Here is a 24,212-nt window from a genome sequence, read left to right as displayed (position 1 = left end):
GCTTCAGATGGGAAGTTTTGGAAGTCCACACCCACATCCTGGTTGGCTTCTGTGTAGAGCTTAATTAAAAGTCAGTGGCCCTACCAGTAGAAAAGAGTCATTCAGCTTTGATGGCCCTTTAATGCTCTGTCATATTTTCTCAGACATAATCCTTCTAATAGGTGTCAAGCCACTGCTATAAAATGGATATTTTAATCCATAAAGGAAGTTGCAATACAAAATACGGGTCCCTGAAACAAACTGGGGTTCCCAAAACAAAATGGAATTCATAATTCTATACAGACATAGCCTCAACTTGTCACAAATACCATTCAGCTACAGGGCAAAATTCTGCCCTTGGCACTCTCAGCTACAGAGAGTCTGCATTGCAAGTTTGACCCCAAGGAGAAATTCTGTCTGGCTCAGGCGCACTGTTCCTGCCGTGGCTCCCAAGATGCACATGCCAGAGCAGTAGCAGCACCACCCCATGAGAGGGGTTAATGTGCTCCTTGCTCTTTGCTCAGCCAGCTCTGTGAACTGTTACAGAAAGGCTGGTGTGTGATGGTCTCCTCCCCTGGGACAGCTGGAAGGGAGCTGGGAATTCTGGCCCACCGTTGCACAGAGGCAAAATGGGAGTGAGGAGGTACAACACTACTTCCCTTGTAAAGATGCACAGAAACAGGCAAGAATCCGGCCTTTGATCTTTCATGTGATCTGTGATGCAAAATACTTTATAGAACTAAACAGTATTGAAGAGACCAGACAGTATATGATATATATTGCTGTCTGCCTCATTCCCTGCTCCATCGCCTTAATAAACAAATAATAAAAGGGTTCATCAGTACAGTAAAAATTTAAACAGATATAGTTAAACTGGGAAAGTGTGGACACTATCAGTAGAAGAGTTGTTTATTGCAGTTTAGTTAAATCTGTTCTGAAGACTTAACTGAAATACGCCACTTTTCTATCAAGATAAGAGTGTCCACACTGCCTTTTGCACTGGTTTAACTATATCAGTTTAAAAGCCGATGCAACTTTCTCATAAGACAAGCCCTAGCACTCTCTGCTTGCAGAGAGTTACAGGAAGGCTCTTCTAGATGGCAGTAGTTGTAAAGGAGAAAATTCACACGCCAATAGGGCATATGGAAGGAGAATGCTAGACTTTCCTTGCGGCTGCTAGAAAGAGAAGAAATTTTTGAAAAGTCACACTTTCTTAAACTGTATTTGTAACATCTCTGTTTAAGATTTTCTGGTACACTGCATACACACACAAACCTTTTAATATAAATGTCACTTAATGTGGAGTAACTTTGCTTTAACTTCTGTAACTCTTTCCCTGGAGCTATGATTATGGAAATTTCATTTTTGGGAGAAGAGTACACTTAACAAAATAACACCAAGGGTTTAACAGCTATGGTATCTCGTATTCATCAGGCTGTTTATTTTGTGGGCAAAATGATGAGTGGCCAGCTATTTCAGAAGATTTTCTAAAAACATTCCTCCCACAAATAAGGTTTGACAAAATGGCCTTCTTTCCAGAGCACCGGACACACTGCTCCTGCATAAACTGCTGTAAGTCTCGCAACGTGCACTTGGAATTTAATTCTGTCTGGCTGTTTTTTATACTGCAGCTGAACTGGTATAATCACTTCACCAGGGAATTCAGATACTAATGTCTCTGGAAAATGTGGTGTCAACTATTGATTGGTCCAACTAGGAGAGATTCATGCCCAAATTAATTAACCATAATAGCCAGATAAAGCAACTGGACTCAAACTGTTCTACTTCAGAGCGATAGCATAGTCAGTAATCTATTAGAGGATTGCTTATTCCAGTCCAGGATTTAGACAGGCCCTGAGCATGGACCTGTTATCAACGGCACATTAAAAAGCTTGACAGTATCCATTTGCCACACCTATGACGATTACTGGGCATCAAATGGCAGGACAAGGTTTCCAACGCAGAAGTCCTAGAAAAAGCTGGTTCCATTGGCATTGAGGCTCATTTCATCTGAGCCCAATTGAGATGGACTGGCCATGTAATTCGTATGCCTGAGACCCATTTTTCAAACAAGTTTTATATTCCGAAGTAAGCTCCAGCAATCATAAGTGTGAAGGACAGATTAAACGTTTCAAAGACACTCTGATGCAAAATCTGCACAAAACCAACATTTCTGACTCAATCTTTGAGCAACTGGCAATTGATTGTATTGCACAGTGCCATGTCTTTTGAGAAGAATCGCATTGAGCTGCTGGAAATAGTGTTTTCATGCTTGACACTATGTGCAGGTCAATCAACACAACTAGGCGCATGTCTCTTTAGCCAGTGCAGGAAACATTGTTTTTTCTGAATTGTTCTACGGAATCATGCAATGTTCCATTAGCACAAACTGTGATTGTCGACTCTGTCCTTGAAATCAAGGTGACTAGTCTCATTATCATCATCATTCCTTCCCTGCTCTGGTCCAACTCTGCTGTCTGGTGTAGAGGATGTGGTGTAGGGTGCTGTTATAAGCAGTGTTGTCAATGATATACTTTCTTGTTCCTTGGGTGATAATGCAACAAAGACAATGACTGCCTGAACAATACACAGGGGCACAAGGGAAAAGGCTCCTGATGCCCCCCCTTCCTTTTGCACAGCACTGCAGGACTAGTTACTATCTAGATCTGCAAGGCATCCTTATAACTGAAGTGCCTGGCAATGTGCTGTTCCAGTGCCATGTGGATGACAGGTCTGGAGACACATGCTGTAGGTCTCTAGCTTTCTAGACAGTAAAAAGCTGAAGGAGGAGTCCCTCCTACTGGCCAATTCAGGCAGCCTTTGGCGTTCACTTCAAAGAGAACTGAATGCCCATAATCATGTGCCTGGCATTGCAGTGCACGTTGTCAAAAAGGGGAAGGGGATGGGGAGACAGTGGAAACAAAAGGAAAAATAAATGCAATATCCTGAGATTACAACAGTGTCAAAATGCCTGCTTCTTCAGTGGGTATTTGCTAAAGCTGCCAAAATCTTTAAAGGCTTCAAAGGGCTGCAGCATACTAAATTATCCATTGTATTTGTACACACTTCTGATGTAAACCTCTTTTTAAAAAGCATGCCAAAGGATTGTAGAAATCCACTGTCACATTTCCTGGAACCGGCCCTGGCAGAAATATCTCACTGCACACACTCAGATACCAAACTGTCCTTTCAGAATGGGAAGAGAGGCTGGTTTTATATTGCCAGTCATTACAATTCCTCTCCTGCTGCTCCTCTCACTTATGGTAGACAACTGAACATTTAGACACTATGTGTGCTTTCAATATATGGGGCTAGAGGCCAGGCTGTGCACTGGTATACCCACAGGGAATGTGGAAAAGGGCTGTTGCTGCAGCTCCAAGACTGTAGGAGCCCAGCAGCCTGTAAGCTCCTACCCCACAAGGACAAAACATTGGTGGATCTGTGTCTGGATCCTCCCCCACACTGCTTCTCCCTTGTCAAGGTTCCCATACCTTCCCTTTTCTGAATTAGAATTGCAGAATTCTGCCGAGCTCTCTGCACCCATGAAGGTGACATCTGGGATGAACCCTATGGGAAACATGACCTCTGCTTGGTTCCCTTCGCATGTCATAACAAGGTGAAAAGTTTTTGAAGTTCAAGACTCTTACATAACCATTCAGTTCATAACCGGAGAGTGGAAACAGGGCACTTTCTTTGTGTGACCCTTTGAGACCTTTCCCACTGACAGCTTCTCTAATAACTTCCATCTCCAAGGGGTTTTAGAAAGGCTGGTTTGCCATTTTTTCTCTGTAAGACAAAATATAACCAGTGGGAAAGAAATTGGGAAAATGGAATGCTTCTTAAATGACAAGGCAAGGCAACATTCAAATGAAAGCTGAGTCACATTCTGTTTTATGAAACAAAGAGCCCTTCTCAAACATCAACTGCTCAGCTCCCTAATCCATTGCTGCAGGAAAGAGAACTGTTACTTTTTCAAATGCTATCCTTCACCTACTAAAATTAAGGGGAGGGGGAAAAACCACCAACACTCTAACTAGAAAGCTCCTAGAACTGTGTTTTCCTTCACTGCTGGGTGTGTCTCTCCAGCAGAGCAGCTGCAGAGACAGGAATGACTGCAGAGAGCCAGCCAGCAGTTGCTGTCAAGCTGAAAGGAGATTTGAGGGACCTGCCAAAAGAATTCCACTCCCTTTCACCCAAACCCTTTTCACCTCATTTCGGTTGCCTAGCAGCAAGCGCATACACTTACTCAGCATTTTTTTCTTAGACAGGTTGCATTAAAAAAGCAAAAGCAGTAGTGAAGGATTAGGATAGGAATAACAATGTTTTAACAAAGAAGCCCTTCAGGGGTTTGCTACATTCCATCATACTGCTAGGCCTCAGGAAGTTCATAAAGTTCCTGTTGATTAAGACTACAAGCTACAGATTGCAAAGATCCTTTTTTCTCTTTTTTTTTTTACACTTTATCTTCTAGGGCGGGAAAAATCTGTTCTACCCTAAAAACCAGCACCACAACATCAGAGCCCAGTTCTGCAAACTTTACTCACATAAGACCACGCTGCCCTACCAGGACTACACCGCCGCTAATGTCTTGCAGCTCAGTTGAATTGTATGTGTGGGGTAGGACAGGACGGACACATGCTGGGGGCTTGATTCAGTACAGCACAGATGCAAAATGTCGTGCATATCAGTTAAAAGTAAAGCACAGCCAGCAGAACAGGGACACAGGATCCAGCACTGAAAACAGCACTATTGTGTAGCCAACAATTTACGCCTGCCATATAACAGAAATAGGGCCCGAGAGGGGTAAACACAGGTAAGCACCTCGTTAGCATGAGGATGATTATGATTAAGCTAATACTATATACATGCCCATTCTCTGCTTACACCCTGCCCCTTGAAAATAAAAAAGCAGGCACATGAAATTTGAGTCTATTGCTCAGTGTGGAGGACCATACTTAGTGCTTCATCATACTTGTGCTCACAGGCAGCCTCTGCTCACATGTGAAGAAGCACACTATGACTCCCTGCTGCCTGCCACACAGGGACTTTCAGCATCAAAGGGACTGGTATGAGATGTGAGAGCAGAATTTGGGGACAAGATGTTTGCAGGATCAGGTCTAAACTTTAAGGGCCAAATTCAGCACTGGCATAAGCAGGTAAAATTCCATTGATTTCAATGAAGTGGTCTGCTTTGTGGCCCTAATTCAGCAAGGCACTTAGGCATATGCTTAACTATAAGCATGTGAGTAGTTCTGCTGAAGGCACTGGAACTATTCACATGCTTAAAATTTGGCACGTGTTTAAGTGCTTTGCTGGACCCAGGCCTATAACAGGACTGAATTTTTATCTTTGATTTTTATTATTGTTTGGTACAAGTGTAGCTAACCGGTGTTATGCAAAGTTTCAAGCTGTCTTGATGCAATCTTTTTTAAATTATTTTTTAAAATGTGTTCATACAAATATTGCAGAAAAGAGGATAAAAGAAGTTATAAGTACTAGTGGAGCAAATTAACAGGTTTTATTAGAAAGGGTATTTGCAAATTCTCTTATGCTATATTTGACCAGCTCTGCTCTCTACATCATACAGTTAAACTAGGTGTCCATTCTCACTATCTTAGAAATCTTTCCTGTGCTGGTACAGAACACCAGTGTTTGCTAGCAGAATCTGGAACTTTGAGCAAATATTTGCACTAACAGCTATACATAGGAAATTCCAAAATAGAGGAAATTTGTTGATTGTTTGCAATCCATCTATAGTTACTGTTGTTACAGTGATAATTCAAATACGACTCTAGGAAAGAACTCCACACTGGAGGTGTCCCAAAGTTTTTGTGGCAGAAATAAACGGTAAAATGTTCTGGAAGGACCTTGAACCTCTTCTTCCTTTTATCAGTAACGCTCCTAGCTACTTTGAAGCTAACAGAGGAAAAGGAGGCAATTGCCATTAATTACATTTTTGCCTCATACTGGCAGGGAGAAACCAACCAGTTTGCTGTTAATTTGTGGCTTTGAGGAAACTTTCTCTCTCTCCTAAAAGAAGTTAGGTTCTTTGTAGATGAACATCCCTTTCTGGTAACATCTGCTCTGTTAATTAGATCTCTGTTTCTGTCTTTAAAGCTGCAAAGACATGATGACTCTTCTGCTCCTTGCTCCCCACAATATGTTGTAAGCCAGTGGTTCTCAACTGAGGATCCATGCCTCCCAGCAGCTTTCAGGGGTCCCGTGGGGCCCTGCAGCAGAAGCCCAGAGCCCTGATGCCCTAGCAGGGCTGAAGCCAGGAGCTATGGTGATGAAACCCAGAGCTGTGGGGATGAATTCTGGAGCCCTAGCGCCCCACGCAGCTCTAAAGCCTCAAGCCCTTTGCCCTGCAGGACTAAAGCCAGGAGTCCGGAGCCCCAAGCCTGGGCACCTGTGGGGCAGAAGCTCTGAGCCCCCCATCCCCACAGATGTAAAGTCATGAGCCCCCTAATCCCACAGGGGTAAAGCACGGCACCCCTTGGGGCAGAAGCCTCCAGCCCTGTGGAGCAGAAGCACTGAGCCCCACACAGCTGAAGCCCCCCAGCCTCTGCATCAGGCACTGAAGCCTGGAACCCCCAGGTCCCCCAGCAGAAGGCCAAGCCCCCACCCGCACCCCTCTCCGACAGCTGACATCCAGAGCCCCAAGCCTTCCTCCCTTCCCACCCCCAGCCCCTACGCTCCTCTCCTGGGCCCTGGAATTTTTATAGCATGGGGGGGAGGGGGAGGCTCAGAAAGAAAAAGGTTGAGAACCCCTGTTCTAAACATTCCAGTCTGTTGTCATCATTAACACATCTTCCCCCATTCATTCACCTCCCCAGTTTAAAAAAAAGAAAAAGAAAAGGTAGAGATCAATGTTGTTCACTTAGTTGTGGCAAGACAGTCACTGGCCAGACTCTGCCACTCTTCCCCACAGTCTAGGGTTGTTCACATAAGGGAATTTGGTTTGTGCTCCTCTTTACTACTTGCACCAATCACTATAAAAGAAATATCTAATGTCTAAATAAGGAATTTCAAAATGATATTGTGATCGTGGTGACTATTACACGCAAACAAACACTGGTACAATTTACAGTACACTAATAAATCAGCAGAAATATTATGCCAATCGGTGTCATTACCCTCATAAAAACATACTTCTATTTGCTGCCAAGAAATGTGATACTGTATTTAGAAATACAGTATAAACAAATGTTACCCTGAAATAACCACATGCATTTAGGCACAAATTCCAAGTCAAGAAGACTGTAGTCATGAAATAATAATTAAAACAGCAGCTTTCTAAGATTTTTCTTTGAAGAAAGTGCACCATTTTCTTAGATATTTGGAATTCTGACTACCCATTTACAAGGTTACTCTCCATGACCATAATATCCTCAATAAAACGTACTTTGTTCACTAAGGGAAACAGGTTATTTGTGTTCTCTAAGGAAGTTGATTAATATACTTTGCAAAACAACATCATCAGCACAGTACTCCCTAACAGAAGAAACACATCCTTTGCAATTGTTAGAACTGTTTTATTTCCTTAAAGCAGTGTAAAGGAAGCTACATATCTATTTTGTATTATATGAGTCATTTTAAAGTTAAGCCTTAAAAATTAGAACAATACATGAAATGTTTAAAAAAAAAAAAACACCCAAAAAATCCACACTACCACTGGAAAAATTACCAGCCAGACCAAATTCATGTGAGATGTAACTCAACATTGTTCTATAATCAAAGGGAAAAATGCCATCAGTTACAAAATTTGGCCCCAAACCTCTAAGACAGACTGTTGGGAACAAATTCTGGGAGTTTTGCCATTGTCTTTAGTGGGACCAAGATTTGGCCCACAGTGCTATGCTAGAGCCAAATTCTGCTTTCACTCAAACCAGTATAAATTCAGCTGAGATCAACAATGTTACTCTGCATTTACAAAGGTGCAAAAAGCAGAATTTGGTCCCTACTCTCTGTGTTATAGCTATAAGTGTGTTTAGTTATGAAGCTGTCAGGACATTTTTTTTTCTGTATACTGCACCTTTACATTTCTAAGGACTGCTAGATGCAGAAATAAGCAGCCACTTTTGTGTTTCTATTCACAAACTGCACTGAACCAAACACAATGTTGTGTACTCTCTAAGGCTATTTTCTTTTTTTGGTTCTCTTTATTGAAAAGAAAAATTAATTCTGGCTGTACCTGTTTGTAGTTTGTGCATAGAAAAAAACAAATTAGATGCATCAATGGAAAAACATTTGCAGAAAAAGTAGCAGTACCTGTCGCAGGAGCTCCTCTTGGCGCATTCTAATTCTCTCCCTTTCCATTTGGATCCTTTGAAGCCTCAGCTTCTGTTGCTGTTGCTGCTGGGTAGTCAGTGCATTGGGCATGTTCAACAATCCACCTTGAGGGTTCTGGGTAGGATGGCTCTGCTGGGACATGGTTGTGCTTGGTGTCATTTGTTGCTGGTGCTGATGATTCATTACTGTGAAAGAAAACAATTAGACCTGGTTATGTACAGTGTCTGAATTCTACTTTCAGACAGAGGGCACAGGACATGTTCTCCATCTGCGTTCAGTGTACAGTTATTGTTCATATATAGATAAATAGCAACTACTCCCTCTGATGAGATTTAACATTAGTAATTATTTAATCATTAGTTGTCATAGTTTAAGATTCAAAACCAAAAGTTCAGTTTAGGTTAAGCCCTGATATTGTTCCAACACTTATCTAACGTTATATAGTAAAGTAGATAGATTTTTTTTAAATTCAATAAATTCCCTTGTATCTGACTAAGTCTACAGCATGTAGTGACCTGATTGAAATATTTTCAATATTTACAAGTTTATTTTATAGACAAACCTAATTGAATTATTGTAGAAAGAGTTAGTTTTGTAACAGTGGTGTTTTTCCACAACTGGTGGCAAAAGAATGGCTGTACATTATTAGAGACAATAAGACCGTCTCATGGGTTAGGCGGCTAGCCTGGGACTCGGAAGACCCAAGTTCAATTCCGTACTTTGCTATATACTTCCAGTTTGACCTTGAAGAAATCACATAAGTTCAGATCCTCCAAGGTATTTAGGTTCCCAACCTTCATTGATTTCAAGCCTCTCTCTCTCTCTCGGCCTCATCAGTAAAATAGGAAATAATAACTTTTCCCTGCCTCACTGGAGTATTGTAATGATAAGCACATTGAAGATTGTGAGGTACTCAGATATTAAGGTAATGGGAGGCCATAAAATTACCATAGATAGAGGGAGTGTTATATGATGAGAACCAATGACAAGCTTGGCTCTTAGAAGTAACTAAAGTAATTCAGCAGAGGATGATACCAGTTACCAACAAGAGCTGCAATGAAACTAGATAACCTTTCAGTCCATTTACTAAAGTTCTTACAGTTCACATTTCAAGGTAGGTGAAAGAATAATAAAAATGGTGCAAACAGAGTTAATCTGAATTTTGAGCACTTTCATAAATAAAAAAGCAAAGCAATAGTAATAAGCACAGATCAGCTGGCTGTTGCCCACTTTTTCTGATAGATGTTTTTGTGCCTTTTGAACAAAGAATGCCTCTTTTTTCCACATGGCATCAGCCATTTTGTTTTTGGGCTGCAGAAAGTTACCATCTGTGCTTACAGTATGAGAATTGTTATGAATAGCAAAACAATGTAATTTAGGTAGCGGGTACATTGTACATTAAACCAATTTCTTTAGCAAAATCAGGAGAGTAAAAAACCATATATTAAGAGAATATACCAAATGAATTGGATTCCATGTGTCTTTCAAAATGAAGACTTTAAAAGTGTTTTACCAAATAGAATGGCCCAAATTCATCACTGATGTAACTCCATTAGGTCAACTGAGGCTATATACACACAAATTCGCCGACGTCCGATCAATTTTTCTGGATCAATTGAGCAGCTGCAAAGACACGCTCAATTGATCCAAAAGTCGATCTAATAAAGCCACCTCCAAAAAAAGCATAGCGCTGGGATGGGAATGCATTTCCCGTCGGCACAGCACAGTGGAGACAGCGCACTAAAGGGAAATTACAAAGTCAATGGGAGTAGTTACGCAAGCTACTCTGTGTACTCTGTGTAAACAGAGTAGTTTGCATAACTCCCGTCGACTGCCACCAAATTTTGACAGCAGTGTAGACATGCCCTGAGTCAGATAAGACTGAATTTACGGTTCACAGTTTAGGCCCTGGTGTACACTACAAACTCATGTCAGTATAACTACGTCATTCAGGAGTGTGGATTTTCCACGTCCCTGAGTGACGTAGTTATAGCAACCTAATCCCTGGTGTAGATAGTGCTGTATCAACTGGAGGGTTTCGGCTTCTCGGGGGGTGGAGTAACTATGCCGACAGGAGAAGCTCTCCTGTCAGCATAGGTAGCATCTTTATTAAGTACTACAGCACTGTAAGTGTAGACAAGCCCTTAGTCTCTTTCCAAAATGAAAAGTAAATAAATTAGAAATTACAAAAACTAAACTAAACCTGTTTACAACCGAGGCATATGTAAATCTTCCAAGGTTCTTGGGTTGTATATATAGAGTGTCTGATATAGTTAATGTCTTATAAAGAAGATCTAGATACTCCTCAGCAAAATTTTATTAACATTTGAAACCTTATCTGTGGGTACATTCAGATTTGGAGTAAACCCATCAAACCGCACCCTTGCTGGAGTATTCAAAACATTTGTCTTCGGAGGGTAGCTCTGCAGAGGGAAGGTGAGCAGGGGAAGCTTTTTTCAAGTAAAACTGATTTAACTCCACTGAAACCAACTGACTGCTCCCCAAACAACACCAGAAAGAGACTGGTGAGAGGGTTAGTGTCACTCAGATCAATGTAGCCTATTCTGTTCAAATTCAGGGGCCACCAATCAGGGGAAGAATTCTCTCTCATGTGGAGGCTGTTCAACAATGACTTATGTGAAATAAAATAACAGTCACAATACAGCTCCTCAGTTGACCAGAACAGGCACTCTCAGCAGTGAAAGTGATTTGGGTATGAAGACTGAACCACCCTTTTACCCCTAAAGATGGTTCTCTTCAGAATTGGGCTGGGGCAAACAGGAGAGATGGGGCAAGGTGGGGAAGCCTGCACTACCATTGTTTGTGATCCACATTATCCATGGGTGGAATACTTCCATTTCCGGCGTTGCCAATCCAATACTTTTCATGAGCACTAAAACAGTGCACTTAGGCCGTGTCCACACTTACAGATACACTGTGCCACTGTAAAAGCGCTCGTGTAGCCGCATTATGCCGACGGGAAAGAGCTCTCCCATTGACATCATAAAACCAGTTCAATGAGCAGCAATAGCTACGTCAGCAGGAAAATGTCTCCCGCCGACATAGCGCTGTGCATGGAAGCGCTTACACTGGCAAAATTTAAGTCTCTCGGGGATGTGTTTTTTCACACCCCTGAGCAACAAAAGGTATGCTGACATACGTGCTAACGTATACATGGCCTTAATTCCCACAAAAACAAAATTAAAAAACTACCAACAAACCAAAACAACTAACAATCAAGTTCTCAAACGCAGTGTCTGAACCCAGACTGGATTATGGTTGGCAGCCACAAATTTCCTTAAAACCTATTGACCTTCTCTGCACTGTTTCATTGCCAGTCCTTTCAGTAAGGAATAACCCAAACAGAAAAGCTTCCCTCTCCAAACAAGAACACCCCTAATCTCAGAACACTGTTTTACAAGAAAAAAAAGGTTTTCCTTCTGAAGGAGTAGGGATTTTTCTCTCTTTTATCTTTCTCTCCATGTTGCACCTATCATAAAGAAAGCCAAAATTGTAACTTGTTTCTCTTCCTATCTTCAGACCAGGATGAGTTTATACTATGCGGATGTCTGACCTTCAGAGTATCTGGCCTTTCATTACTGCAGAGGAGGGCATGGATCAGCATTCATATTGCCCTCCCTGTCAGTACCCAGCCGTAGCCAGGGAAGCTAATTGTGACACTGGCTGGATTAGGGGGACCATTTATGGTATTATTTAACATCAATACGTCAAATTTACAATAATTCATCAGCGATATGCCATGTCAGGTACTGTTAGAAAGGTTATTATTTGCTAAGTATGATATTGTTTCTGTGAATGTGTCATATTTGTATTGAAAGCTATAGATATGTTTAATATATCTATATTTCAACTTGTGCTGTGTTTCTGGGCCACTCCCCAGACAGGATGGCATCAGCAATAAGATGCTTAATGGCCCATTAAGAAATCTCACAGGTACAATGGGCCCAGGGGAGAGAAGCCAGGGCTACATTTGATGAGTCACCAGGACTTATTCCTGTGACCCTGGACTCCATCTTATTTCTTTAAATTTCCACAAGCAGCATGGCAAAGGTCACGGGATGTAAAAGGTAGCTGCACCACATCCATTATGTCTTTAGTCTTCAGCCTACACCTACCTCTGAATCAACTCATCTACAACTGAAGCTGTGAAACAAAAGACTGAGACTCACATCTAGATAATGGGTGTACACCAGAGGGACTATACATACCTGCAACTCCACAATTCTAATGAAAACTTGGCACAGATGGACTTTCAAATCATTTATATGCATCTGATTGCTTTAATCTTTTAACATTTCTCTTATAGTTTGTTTCTTTCCTTTTATAATATACCTTTAGTTTTAGTTACTAAAGGATTGGCTGGCAGCATGTTATCTTTCATAAGATCCAAACCTATATTGATCTAATAATGTGGCTGACCCTTTGGGGTCAGGAGAACCTTTTTGGTTAAGAGCACAGAATTTTAAATAACTGGTCTCTTTACTGGACATAGTGGCTGATTGGGAGCCAGAGACTGAAATGCAGTAAAGGGGGCTATGTATATTTTGTTTTAGCTTCTTGATAACCAGTGTGGGGAATCAGAAGCATTGTCTGTGGCTGGTTGCGAAGTCTGACTTCAATGTCACCCACCAGATCTAGAAGAATCTGCTTCTTTTCGCAGCCTACCCTGACCTTGGCATTTTCAGGTGGTCTGCCCTAGGCACGGACTGGTCACACTAATGATCTACCCAGATGACCAAATTCCGTGATGAATCCTGGTCATGTGCCATCTGAGGGAACATTATGCATATGCTAAGAAGTAGTACTGCAGAAAAAAATAAAGATGGAATGAACAATAGGGACTATTGCAAAACAGCAAGAACTGCTCAAACTGTTTCTAAGACACAGAGGGTCTGATTATCTTCTCATTCACACTGATGTAAATCAGGAGCAACTCCACTGAAGTCTAGTGAGTTACATCATGTAAAACTGGGGTAAGTCCTTACTACTGCAAACATGTATACAGGTGCTTAATTTTGCATGTGTATGTAAGCATGTGCTTAAATCCTTGCAGTATCCAGGTCTAAGTGAGAAAAGACTCAAGCCCAGGAAAAATCACAATATATTAGAGTCTTCTTAAGTGCAAATCTTTTCAGACAAAGGGACAAATGAAAAAGGCTTGGACTGGCCAAGGCTATGAAAATATCACTGACCAGATACCCTGCCTGTGCAGACTCTTTAGAGGAAGAGCAGGCTGAAAGCCTGAACTGTAACAGTAGAATGGAACGTGTTAGTTATGGATGTCTAAGGGCACGGCTATCCTAGAGAGTTTACAGCAGCACAGCTGCTGCGCCGCTGTAAGCGCTCTAATGTAAGCCACTCTAAGCCAACAGGAGAGAGTGCTCCTGTCAGCTTAACTTCTCCAGTCTCCATGAGTGGCAGAAGCTATGTCGACGAGAGAAGCTCTCCCGCCAACATAGGGCTGTCCACACCGGCACTTATGTTGGTGTAACTTATGTCCCCATAACCTGTAGTGTAGACACAGCCTAAGTGGTTATCTGCTGCCTCTCTTAGGAGGAAATTCTATAGACAACAGCTCCTCCCTTTGCTGCCTCCAGGAGATCTCAATTCTCATGCAGCACCATGGGCTTCTTTGGGGCTCGAGAAGAAGAGAAGGGAAAGAACAGGACAATGCTGGGGAGGTGAACCTCCTTCCCACTGTTATGCCCCTCAGAATCCCTCCACAACAGAGCCGAATCTTTCCCCTCATGGAAGTGGAGTGGAAAATCTGGCTCTTTATTAGTAAACTAGTCACTTCTGAATCCTCACTGAATCTGTATGTGGGGATTAGGTCACTGAAATGTACAATTTATAGTACTTTCTTTCCTCTGCTTTCCAACCATTTAACTACTGTTACATACTATCAGCATGGACTTGCACGCTGATGTTAGTGCAGTGAACATTTTAAACATCACAGGAATATAAACAATTACATAACACTGCTTGTCCCATGAGTGATTGAGTGCACGACACAGCATATGATTATTTTGTTAACAAACAAACAAATCAGTCATTCCACTTCCATTTTGGTGACTCTAACTGTGTCTACCAACCAAAACCACGAGGGCCTGAATGTGGGAGGGGATGTCTTTTCTTCCTTTAGATAAGGAGATGGAAGTGTCATTTGCCTCTGCTTCATATTGTGATTTGCTTGTGGGCAAAGCTGACTGCGCTTTGACTGCAATATGTGCCCTCCTGCCATTTTCCACCTCCTGTGTTTGAATTTAGGGCAGTTTCTTAGATCCTGCCTATAATGCATAAAACAGTACAATACTGATTTCAAACACAGCAGGGAACGGGGATAGGTAGGCCCACTTCCTGTGCTTTCTGGCCCTTCTCCACAGATGGATCTGTGAATCTAGGTTCTTTTGGAACATTGGTCCTTGCCAGGAAGAACTTGGATCCATAGAGAAATGTTCTAGAACTGTCACTCCCAGGACAGGTCTTAAGAAGGGGCTCCAAGTTCTGAATCACCTGGAACTATTCCTGTATGCCAGTTTGAATCTTCAGACAAGTCAGTTTTTCCAGCCTACATTGCCTTTGAAATGGGAATGAGATAACTATGTATTCAGCATAACTATCAGTTCTACAGCCACACTGCTATTCCAAAGCTGTAACTCTCCAGACACATTGAAAATGTCATATATGGAAGGTTGTTTGCAGTGTTGATGTAGCCATATTGGTCCCAGGATACGAGAGAGACAAGGTGAGTAAAGTTATTGGACCAACAGCTAAATACATGGTTAACAGACTGTTTAGCATAAAGTAGTTAACACATATTCTAAGAGACCATTCAAGCTGAAGTGGCCCGTTAACACCTCTGCAGTCATAGGACAAAAAGGAGGGTTACTGGGTTACAGTTTGTTGTAAGAAGCCATACATCCAGTGTCTTTATTAAGGCCATGTCTACACTACAATACTATGTTGACCTAACTTAGCGTGGCATACAGCCACCACTGTTTTTCAATGGCTCATATGTGTGCACACTTGGCTCTTTCTGTTGGCGGTGTGCGTCCTCACCAGGAGCGCTTGTATCGATTGAATGTCAGTGGCTCCTGAAAGTAACAACTGCCTACAACTGACACTGCATCCAACTAATTACATCAACCGTGACTCTACGCTGCTCAGGGAGAAATCAACATAGACTTATGTTGCTGGAAGCCACATTTAAGTGAAGACACTTCCACAGCTAGATCTTACATTGACCTAACCGTGCAGTATAGACCAAGTCTCTGACCATGATTTTTAGTGTCTAGCAAAGTTATGAATTTAAGTTCCCAGGATCAACAGATATGCCAGCTTCCATTTGTTTAACTGTACTTTTTAATCAGGGCATCACCTGGGAAGTGTTCACAGATAAAGTCTTATTTAAAATGGGAAATTACATCACAATGACTTGAAAAATCAATTTTACCTGGTGAGAAACTTCCCTTCAAATTCATAAATGGTTCAGACATAGACAAATACGGGCCTGATTCTGATCTCACCAGCTTTGCACCACTAAAACTCCATGGTAGTTAGCTCTGATTTACACCAGCATAAGTGCAATCAGAATGAGGCCCCATAAATAAGTTCAAGACATGCTGTCTCTTACTTTTGTGAGCTCAACTCAGAGGTCTAACTCTTGAGGTTTTATGTATGTGCAACTTGCACACACAGCATACAGCTTTTTCATTATGCAACTTTAGCAAATGAGAAATCTAAACCAGATCAAAACAAATATCTCCCTGGAATAAAGAAGAGACAATAAGGTTGTTTCCAGTATGTTTTTAAACAGAACCTCTGAAACAAAAGGATTTTGTACAACCATTTCACTTACTACAATACACAAGCATCCTCCAGCATAAATGGAGAAAAACCTCTACCTCCTTGCTAGTAGGAGAAACTCCCCTCTCTACCTGAAGAGTTATCACCCATCCAGAGAACACACCATACCATCTCCAAACCTGAATCTGAAATTAAAACTTCATTCTGCACAGACCTTGCTGGGCATTGTTAAAAACATGAGATGTCTATAATCCCACATTACATTTTAAATGCTGAAATCAGATTCATCTCAGAGGCCCCATGTGGTGGATTCACCCACTATCAGGGCTGGTGGGGTTTCTGCCAGAGGAAGGCAGTTTTAATTCCTGCCAAGGACTCTGCCGGTTGGGGCTTCTAAGAGGATAAACTGAATCAGTGCATCCCTCAGACACCCTGACCTCCTCCTCCCTGGCCAGCACCAAAAACTTTCTGAGGTGTGCGGCCCCACACAATTCCCCTGGTGCAGAGGCAGTAGTGGATGCTTTCTGATAACTCAGCCTACTCCGGTGTACTTTCTATTTCTCTTCCAAAGTCTATGCTAGCAGAAGCCAGCAGAAATCATGGAGTGATTCATCTCTTAGTTAGTATGAAAAGAACACTTCATCCAAAACCTCACAGTGGTCCCAATTTCCTTTATTATATAAAACATCTTTGTATGCCATGAAGTCAGATGTGTTGCTCACACTGGTCATGAATACGTTCCTCTTTGTCTTATGATGGAGAAAAGTAGTCTCCTTTTTTACTTGTGGAAACAACATCTATGAATTTCCCCAGTATGTTATATACTTGCCCTGTCACTTTCACTGTTGTTAAGATCTTCAAGAATCTAAACAAACAATTACTCATCTCATTCTGGTTAAAGTCAAAGTTCAATTTCCCAGGAAATGTTTTATTTGGGGCTGCTGGCTGAACCCCCATGTATACTTTTACCAGCTCTATACTAGCAAAGCCAATTCTCAGCTTTATAAACATTTACAAATTAAATATTCCAAGTCGACATGATCTCTACAATATCTGATGCTTCCAAAAGTAAGTCTCTGTGGGTATGTCTACACTGCAATTAAAAACCCGTGGCTGGCCCATGCCAGTCGACTCAGGCTAAGGGGCTATTTAACTGCAGTGTAGACAGCCAGGCTCAAGCAGGAGCCGAAGCCCTGGGACCCTCCCACCTATCAAGGTCCTAGAGCTGGGGCTCCAGCCCAAGCACGAACACCTACACTGCAATTAAAACAGCCCCTTAGCCTGAGCCCCACAAGCCCGAGTCAGCTGGCACGGGCTAGCCGTGGGTGTCTAACTGCAGTGTAGACATACCTATACGATAATATACAACAAATGAAGTGGTTTTCCAGAGAATTCCCAGCATCTTTTTAGCAGTTTTCTTTAAAGGGTCAACACCAACATCAAAAATCACATTTCCATCCAAAAATCTTTTAAGTACTATTTTATCAAAATCTAAGATTACTATAACTGAAAGATTAGAGAATACAAATATATTTTCTCTCTATTATTTCAATTTGTTTACTCTGCGTATTTTACAGCACATTGCATATAGTCAGTTTCAATATTTCCCTGGTATAGTCAAATAGGTTCTTGCAATGGTATTTACTTGGGCAATCCTTGCATGCATGCATGCATGCAGAAATGACTTCAATGGTGCTGCCGCTGTGCACAGGTGCAGGGGTCCACCTACACAGATGTTATTGCAGGACTAGAACCTTTCTTTGTTTTTCCTATTGTTTGTGTGGGTCATAAACACAGCAACAGGGGAAAGAAACATTTGGGGAGTTGAGAGAGGAAGGACAATGCAGATTTAGTAGCTGAAACTACTTTGAACTCATTTGCTTGGTATTGGCTAGATTTCAAGTTGACAGTGTCCCATTAAACTGGTAATTCAGTATTAGAAAGATAGTTCTTATGGAACACCAATCAATGGATAAATTGCCCATCTACCTACAAATCTGAGATTCATTTTGAAAAAAACCCCCGCCAAACAGCTTGTCTTTCATCAAACTTGGTTTACTGTTCAACTTTTCTTGGAATAACCCCAAACTGTTATGGATTTCCTATCTCCTTTCTCATCTGAACCATGGAGTTGACCTCTTTTTACTAAGTAGATTACAATAAGACTTTTGTTGCATATATTTGATGCCACTCTCACTTATGGCCTGATCTCACCCACTCAAGTCAATGGAAAAACTCCCATTGACGCCAACCGGCACTGGATCACTCCTTTTCAGTATAAGGACATTCTATACATGGCTGATCTTTAAGATATAATCGTATTACAATATATACACTTATTGTAGTACTTGTTTGATTTCATTCTCACATTATTAATTTGTGTTTTTATTTATGTTCTTTTCCTACTGTGCGCATTCTTGTTCTATAAACTTTAACTCTATGTCTATGTTGAGGTTTTACTAGGAGGAAAAGAACAGAATTTGGATCACAAAGAAGAAAAACCTCATAATTCAAGTATAAACCATATTACTCAACATGAATGCTGGTTTTAGTCCAGTGACATTCATCCAGCAATCCAACGGTGGGGTATAACATAAAATGTGCAAGAGTGTTCACCCTCACCTGTTCCAAAAGGCAAGTTTAAGGTAGCATTTCTAAGTTGACTCTCTTATGACAAACAAGTTTGTTTTGCAGAATGAAGCAAACCTGCTCAATGAGCACCTGTTATACAACTCACCAGCTCAAATGAAAGTGAACAAAATTTATGGACCAAATTCAGACTTGGTCAAGTGACTATAACTTTATTACAGCCAATGGAGTTGCAGTCACAATCTAGTTCTGAAGTTTGTCCTGTGTGATTTTCTTTAACCAATTAATAAGTAAGTAAGGTTTTCAAACATTGGAGGAGAGACTTTTAAAATAACATCTTTGCTGGATATAAACAAAGCAGAGATCATTTTGTGGTCAAAAAAATCTGCAAGCAGCAGAAGCCAAATAATGCAGGTATAAATTATTTCTGACATACATGTCGAACTGATTCTACCAACTTTTATTTATTTCAGTGTCAGAAGCATCTGGGTGCAGCTGTGGCTCTTTTCTCCCCACTCTGTTTATGGACAGTCCATAGCCTAATTCATATGAACTCACCAGCATCAGGTGTCACACAGCACAGTCTGATGAAAAACATATGTCTGCAGAGGTAAAAAGAAAAATCTAGCTACATTACAGTTTAGACTTAGTCACGACATTGTGAAGAAAAAAAGACCAGTCTCTCCCTCCTTCTCTCTCTGCTTCCCTGCCAACAAAGAACTGCTTGTTTCGCTTATTTCCCAGAAACTGCATTAGCCTTCCAACAAGGTCAGCAAAAATGCAGCTTTTCAGTTCAGGGTGCATTTTGTTCCAAAAAATCTGTAAAGTATTAAACAAAAAAGTTGCACTATCCCATTGCACACAAGGCACCTTCACTCTGATTTCTGGGCTGAGAAGGACCATGTAGAAATTTCGCAACAGTTTCAGCTGATATGTGGAGGGGATTTGTGATGTGTACATTTAGCAACACTTTCCTGTCTTCACTGCTTCAGGTTTAAAACAATCTGCAAGTGCAGCATCACAACTGAATTTAACACAAAACTGTTCGATAGATCTTTTAGAATAACTGAATAAATACCAGAAGTGTTGGCTTTTCTTTAGCACAAATGGTCTTAAAGTTGCAGAGGCTTGTTAGAACTGTATCTTACATTCCTTCGTAATGTTACTAATAACAAATATTACTTAAAAATTAATAATTACAAAAATTTTATTTATTTTTCCTCATTTTTGTTGTTTCTCTCCTTTGGGCATTTCATTCTGTTTGGATTAGGAAAATGAACTAGTCAATTCCACTTTCTGGGTCTCTTGTACTAGCACAATGCTGAAATGTTTGGGTTGCTAGCCTTGAATGCTTATATACAAACAGAAACATGTTTTCATTGAAATTTAAAAAAGGCTTTGACAAAAATTCAAGAGTCTTTTGAACATATTGTTCTTTGAATATTCCAGGTTCTTGCTAGTGAAATTTACTGCCATTGGTCACTACAGCTGTATAGCTGCTTCTCTGTAAAATGTGAATAAATTACTCCCATCTACTCTGTACTAAATCTGCCTAAATTGCTTCTTGGTGGTTTTAATTTCAAATAACCTGAAAACGTGCTTTCCCAGAAGGGGGATGGCACAAGCCTCATTTCCATGTTGTATGCAGGTTCCTTCAGGAATGGTTCCAACCCTCATATAAATCATATTTCAATAACCAGAAGCACCTCTTAAAATTATTCACCCTAACCGCATCTGACTCCTGGCTTTGCATTTCAGGATATCCAATAATCAAAAGTGACTTGAAACAGGAAGCACTTCCACAGTGCAGGAGGTGTCTGGATACAGCCCAGTTGGGGAAAAAACAAACTCTCCCTCTCGATATTACAGATTTCTAGCCCAATTTAAGCAAACTAAGTCTGGCTAAACACTGACAATTCCAAAACACCAAATATTATGTTGGCTATCACTGAAATACAGCTTGCCTGTTTTAAAACCTTAGGAGTTTGTGTGGTCTTATCCCTGGAGTCCCACGACATTTTATCATCTTCAAACAATAGCACAGATACATCCCCTTTTATCATGGCAGGATATGGAAACTTTGGTTCATATTACTGCTAGAGAGGATTACGGTAACTTTTTATTGATTGGACTTCCTGACTGATTAAAAACACTAACGCAGGTGCAAAATACCATAACCCACATTATTACCAGGCCCAAATTAAGTTACCACAGCCATTGTAGTGGTAGACCAAATATATTAGTTCACAAATGTATTTCTGTAATGCAAGCCATTACTAGTATAAGCTGATTTCTCTGTTAAAATTTACCCTTTAACATATAGTGTCTTCAACTCCCTAAGAACAAATTATTTAAACTGCTGAAGTTGTATATCTCATACCACCGGGCTCAGACTTGCTGGTAGATCTCTGCTAGGGGAAAGAACTCTTTCTCTCTTTGTAGTGAAATTCTGAAGCTTTCTTCCTCCAGAGTTTAGTGCAGCTCTCTTTCATACAGAGAGGGAACATGGTCTGATCAGTGTTCTCAAACTTTCCCTATCAGTGACCTCTTTCACACAGCAAGCCTCTGAGTGTGACTCCCCTAGCCCCTGTGGGCTCCCCCTTTGCCTCAACCCCTGCACTGTACCCTCTTCACCCCAACCGCTGCAACCCCCCTCCTGCACCCACCTGGGGAAACTGATCTGCATGCAGGGAGTGACTGGTATTGCTGCTTGCTCCCCCCTCGCCCAGCCCAGCCCCATAGGGGGCATGGAGGTATGCTGGGGGAGTGAGCAGTATCTATGTGTCACCACTTGCTCTCCTCTCTCATCCCCCCATGTTCCTCCGTGGGTGGGAAGTAAGGAGACTCACAGCCCCACGCCTGGCTGGGCTCAGAGCTCGGGACCCCTGAGTTTGGGAACCAATGATTTAATGGTTGCCGTATAAGAGTAAGAATTAGTGTGGATATACAAGTCAGAAGCTTTGGATTCTGTTCCCAAGTGTGCCATCTACTTCGCTATGTAACCTTGGATGAGTCACTTAGGATCTGATTGTCAAAGGTGATGACCACACCAAACCATACTGAGTTTACAATCAGGCTTTTCATTTTTCTATGCCTCAGTTTCTTGATCAGTGCAAAAAGAATAATATTATTTCCCTCCCTCAAAGGCATGTTTTGAAGCTTAATTAGTTGGTGTGTTTACAGTACTTGAGATGCTCAGATGAAAGATGTTCTACAAGTGCAAGCAAAAGCACATATAGTACTACCCAGCCTGCCAATAATTGATTCCTTTACAATATATATTATGTTTTCTGAAATTCCATCTTCTGAAGCTCCTTGTTTAGCACCTGTTTATTTGTGATGCCAGAGTCTTGTATTTGATAAGGAAAAAATAGGGAGGAATTATTCCAGGCTTTTCTAATCTGCCATGACCTTAAGTTTCATATCGTCCATTTCTGTGGAAATCCTTCTAGTTTCCTCCCCATGTTACACTAGCCTGCCTCACCTTTGCATACGCACAGTACTTCTGCTTACCTCCCAATAGTTTTCCCTCAATTCTCTAGGTTTGTATGACACGGGACACGACGACGACCCCCAGGGACACAGCTCTGCTCCAGTCCTCTCTTGGTGACTCTGCTTCATCTCGCTGACACTTCTGGCCTGCCAGTCAGCTTGTATGGGACCGCAGCCTTTGCACTTGCACCCATCAATCACATCCCAGGGCCAAGATTGCTGAGGCATACAAGCTGTCTGGCATGCCAGAAAAGGAAAATGCCAAGTGGGGAGGGTCAGGCAGGAATTCCATTTCTGGTGCTGCTGCTGCTGCTAACAGTGAAGAAAGAGACAGAGATAATGAGGGGGCCATCCAGAAGGGCTATTGTTTTAACTGGTTTGTTTAGATTGCTCAGCACATTTTAACAACACTCTCTAAGTATGTATATGGAACGCCTAAATAAATAATTAAAACAAAATATTTACAAAGTGACAAAATGCCAATAAACTCATCCCAAACCATCAACCCCAGGATCCCACTGAACAACCCCCAGTCCTCTAGAAAAAGCACAGTAGAACAATTGGGCCTTGCAGTATGCCCGGAAGGTCATAATATCTAGGCTCTGGCAGACCAAACAAGAAAAAAAAAAAAAACTAGATGTGAGGACTCCTCCTTGAAAAAGACCAGCTATCAGCTGCCCTCATTCAAAATGGAAGGATACAGGCTGGAGCACCCGGATTACTCGCACTACTGTGAAACCATACAAGGAGAGACATGGTCTCTGAGGAAGGCAGGGCCCTGAATGTTATAGGGTTCTGTGGTTTAAAGCCCATGCAGATCATGGAGCTTCCTCTGGAGAACGCCACTTAGAAGATGGACACATTCTGTATTAGTTGTACTTTCAGAATAGCCTTGAGGTGTAGCTCCATGTAGAGCAAGTTACAGTGATCCAGCCTTAAACTAACCAAGGCAAGGATGACTATGGTAAGGTCCACATCTGAGAAGAAAAATCAAAGCCCCCATGTTGAGTATCTGCTAATAAACGGTAAGCATATCCTCTCAGATGAGGGTGATAGTATAATTTTTGCCATTCTATAAAAGCACCTCCCTCTTACTTGGAGGACTACAAGGACAAAGCAGGTGAAGAGAGCATTTAGGAGCCACTATATCATTAGTCAAAAAGAAAAAAAAATAATTGTAATGCTTTACAGAGTCATTGGTAGTAGTCTGTCTGCAAAATTATTCATCCTGAGTCCTCATAGCCAACTGGTTCCCTTGGCCTTCAAGGGCAGATAATCAAAACAGGGCTTTTGCCCAAACATTGTGGCTGGTGGTGGGCCTGGTGTGTGGACATAATGCCCTATGTAACCATTAGGGATTCTAAGGCAATGAATGCCACTTTATCTTGTATGCGAGTTGTACTTATGCTGACTTCCTCACCACAGATTATGTAGAGAAAAGTAGGCAACAGCAGTTGTCACTGATCACTGCCAACTAGCAATGTTCACTGGGGAGTATTTTAGCTGTACAAAAGAGGAAGAATAAATTACTCTTTCACATTAAACTGGAAGTAGAGGAAGAAAAGACCATCTGCACTCATGAAGTTCCACAAACTGTACAGGAATGATGAAACTGGGGATTCAAAACATGGCTCAAAGAAAGTTGTGGGAATTTCACTGGGAAGTTGTGACTTGGGGTATGTCTACACTAAAAACTTAAGTTGACCTATATTAGGTAGACTTACAGCTACCTCAGTAATTACTGTGGTGCTGCATGTCTGCACTGCCCTCCCTTGGGCAGGAGCACTTCCACCAACTTAATAAGGGTAGTGTGAGGAGCTGAGAGCATGGGAGTTGTGGGGAAGCCGCTCAGGGCTTCTTGCCCCTGGGGAGTGGGTTCTAGATGCCACAACTTCTCAGCCCCCTGCTCTGACCACTGGGAACTCCTGTCAATTTCACGGCTCCAAATTGACAAAACAGCCAATGTTCCCAAGGGGAGTGGGGTGTGGAGCCGTGAAATTGACAAGACAACTAACAGCCTATGTAAGTAACAC

The 24,212-nt window shown here is 41.6% G+C and overlaps 1 protein-coding gene across 1 annotated transcript in view; it reads right to left on the bottom strand.

Moving 5' to 3' along the window:
• WWTR1 (WW domain containing transcription regulator 1) overlaps positions 1-24,212 on the bottom strand; it is a 107,208-nt gene that overhangs the window by 11,320 nt on the left and 71,676 nt on the right. Inside the window, exon 3 of the mRNA XM_067553828.1 lies at positions 8,251-8,456. Within this exon, the coding sequence (XP_067409929.1) occupies positions 8,251-8,456 (206 nt within the window). The remainder of the gene's footprint in view (positions 1-8,250; positions 8,457-24,212) is intronic.

This window comes from Emydura macquarii, unplaced genomic scaffold (assembly GCF_026122565.2).
Source record: "Emydura macquarii macquarii isolate MOO-44397 ecotype Brisbane River unplaced genomic scaffold, CSIRO-AGI_Emac_v2 contig_18, whole genome shotgun sequence".
Classification (NCBI taxonomy): Eukaryota; Metazoa; Chordata; order Testudines; family Chelidae; genus Emydura; species Emydura macquarii.
This window is presented reverse-complemented; position numbering and strand designations above follow the sequence as displayed.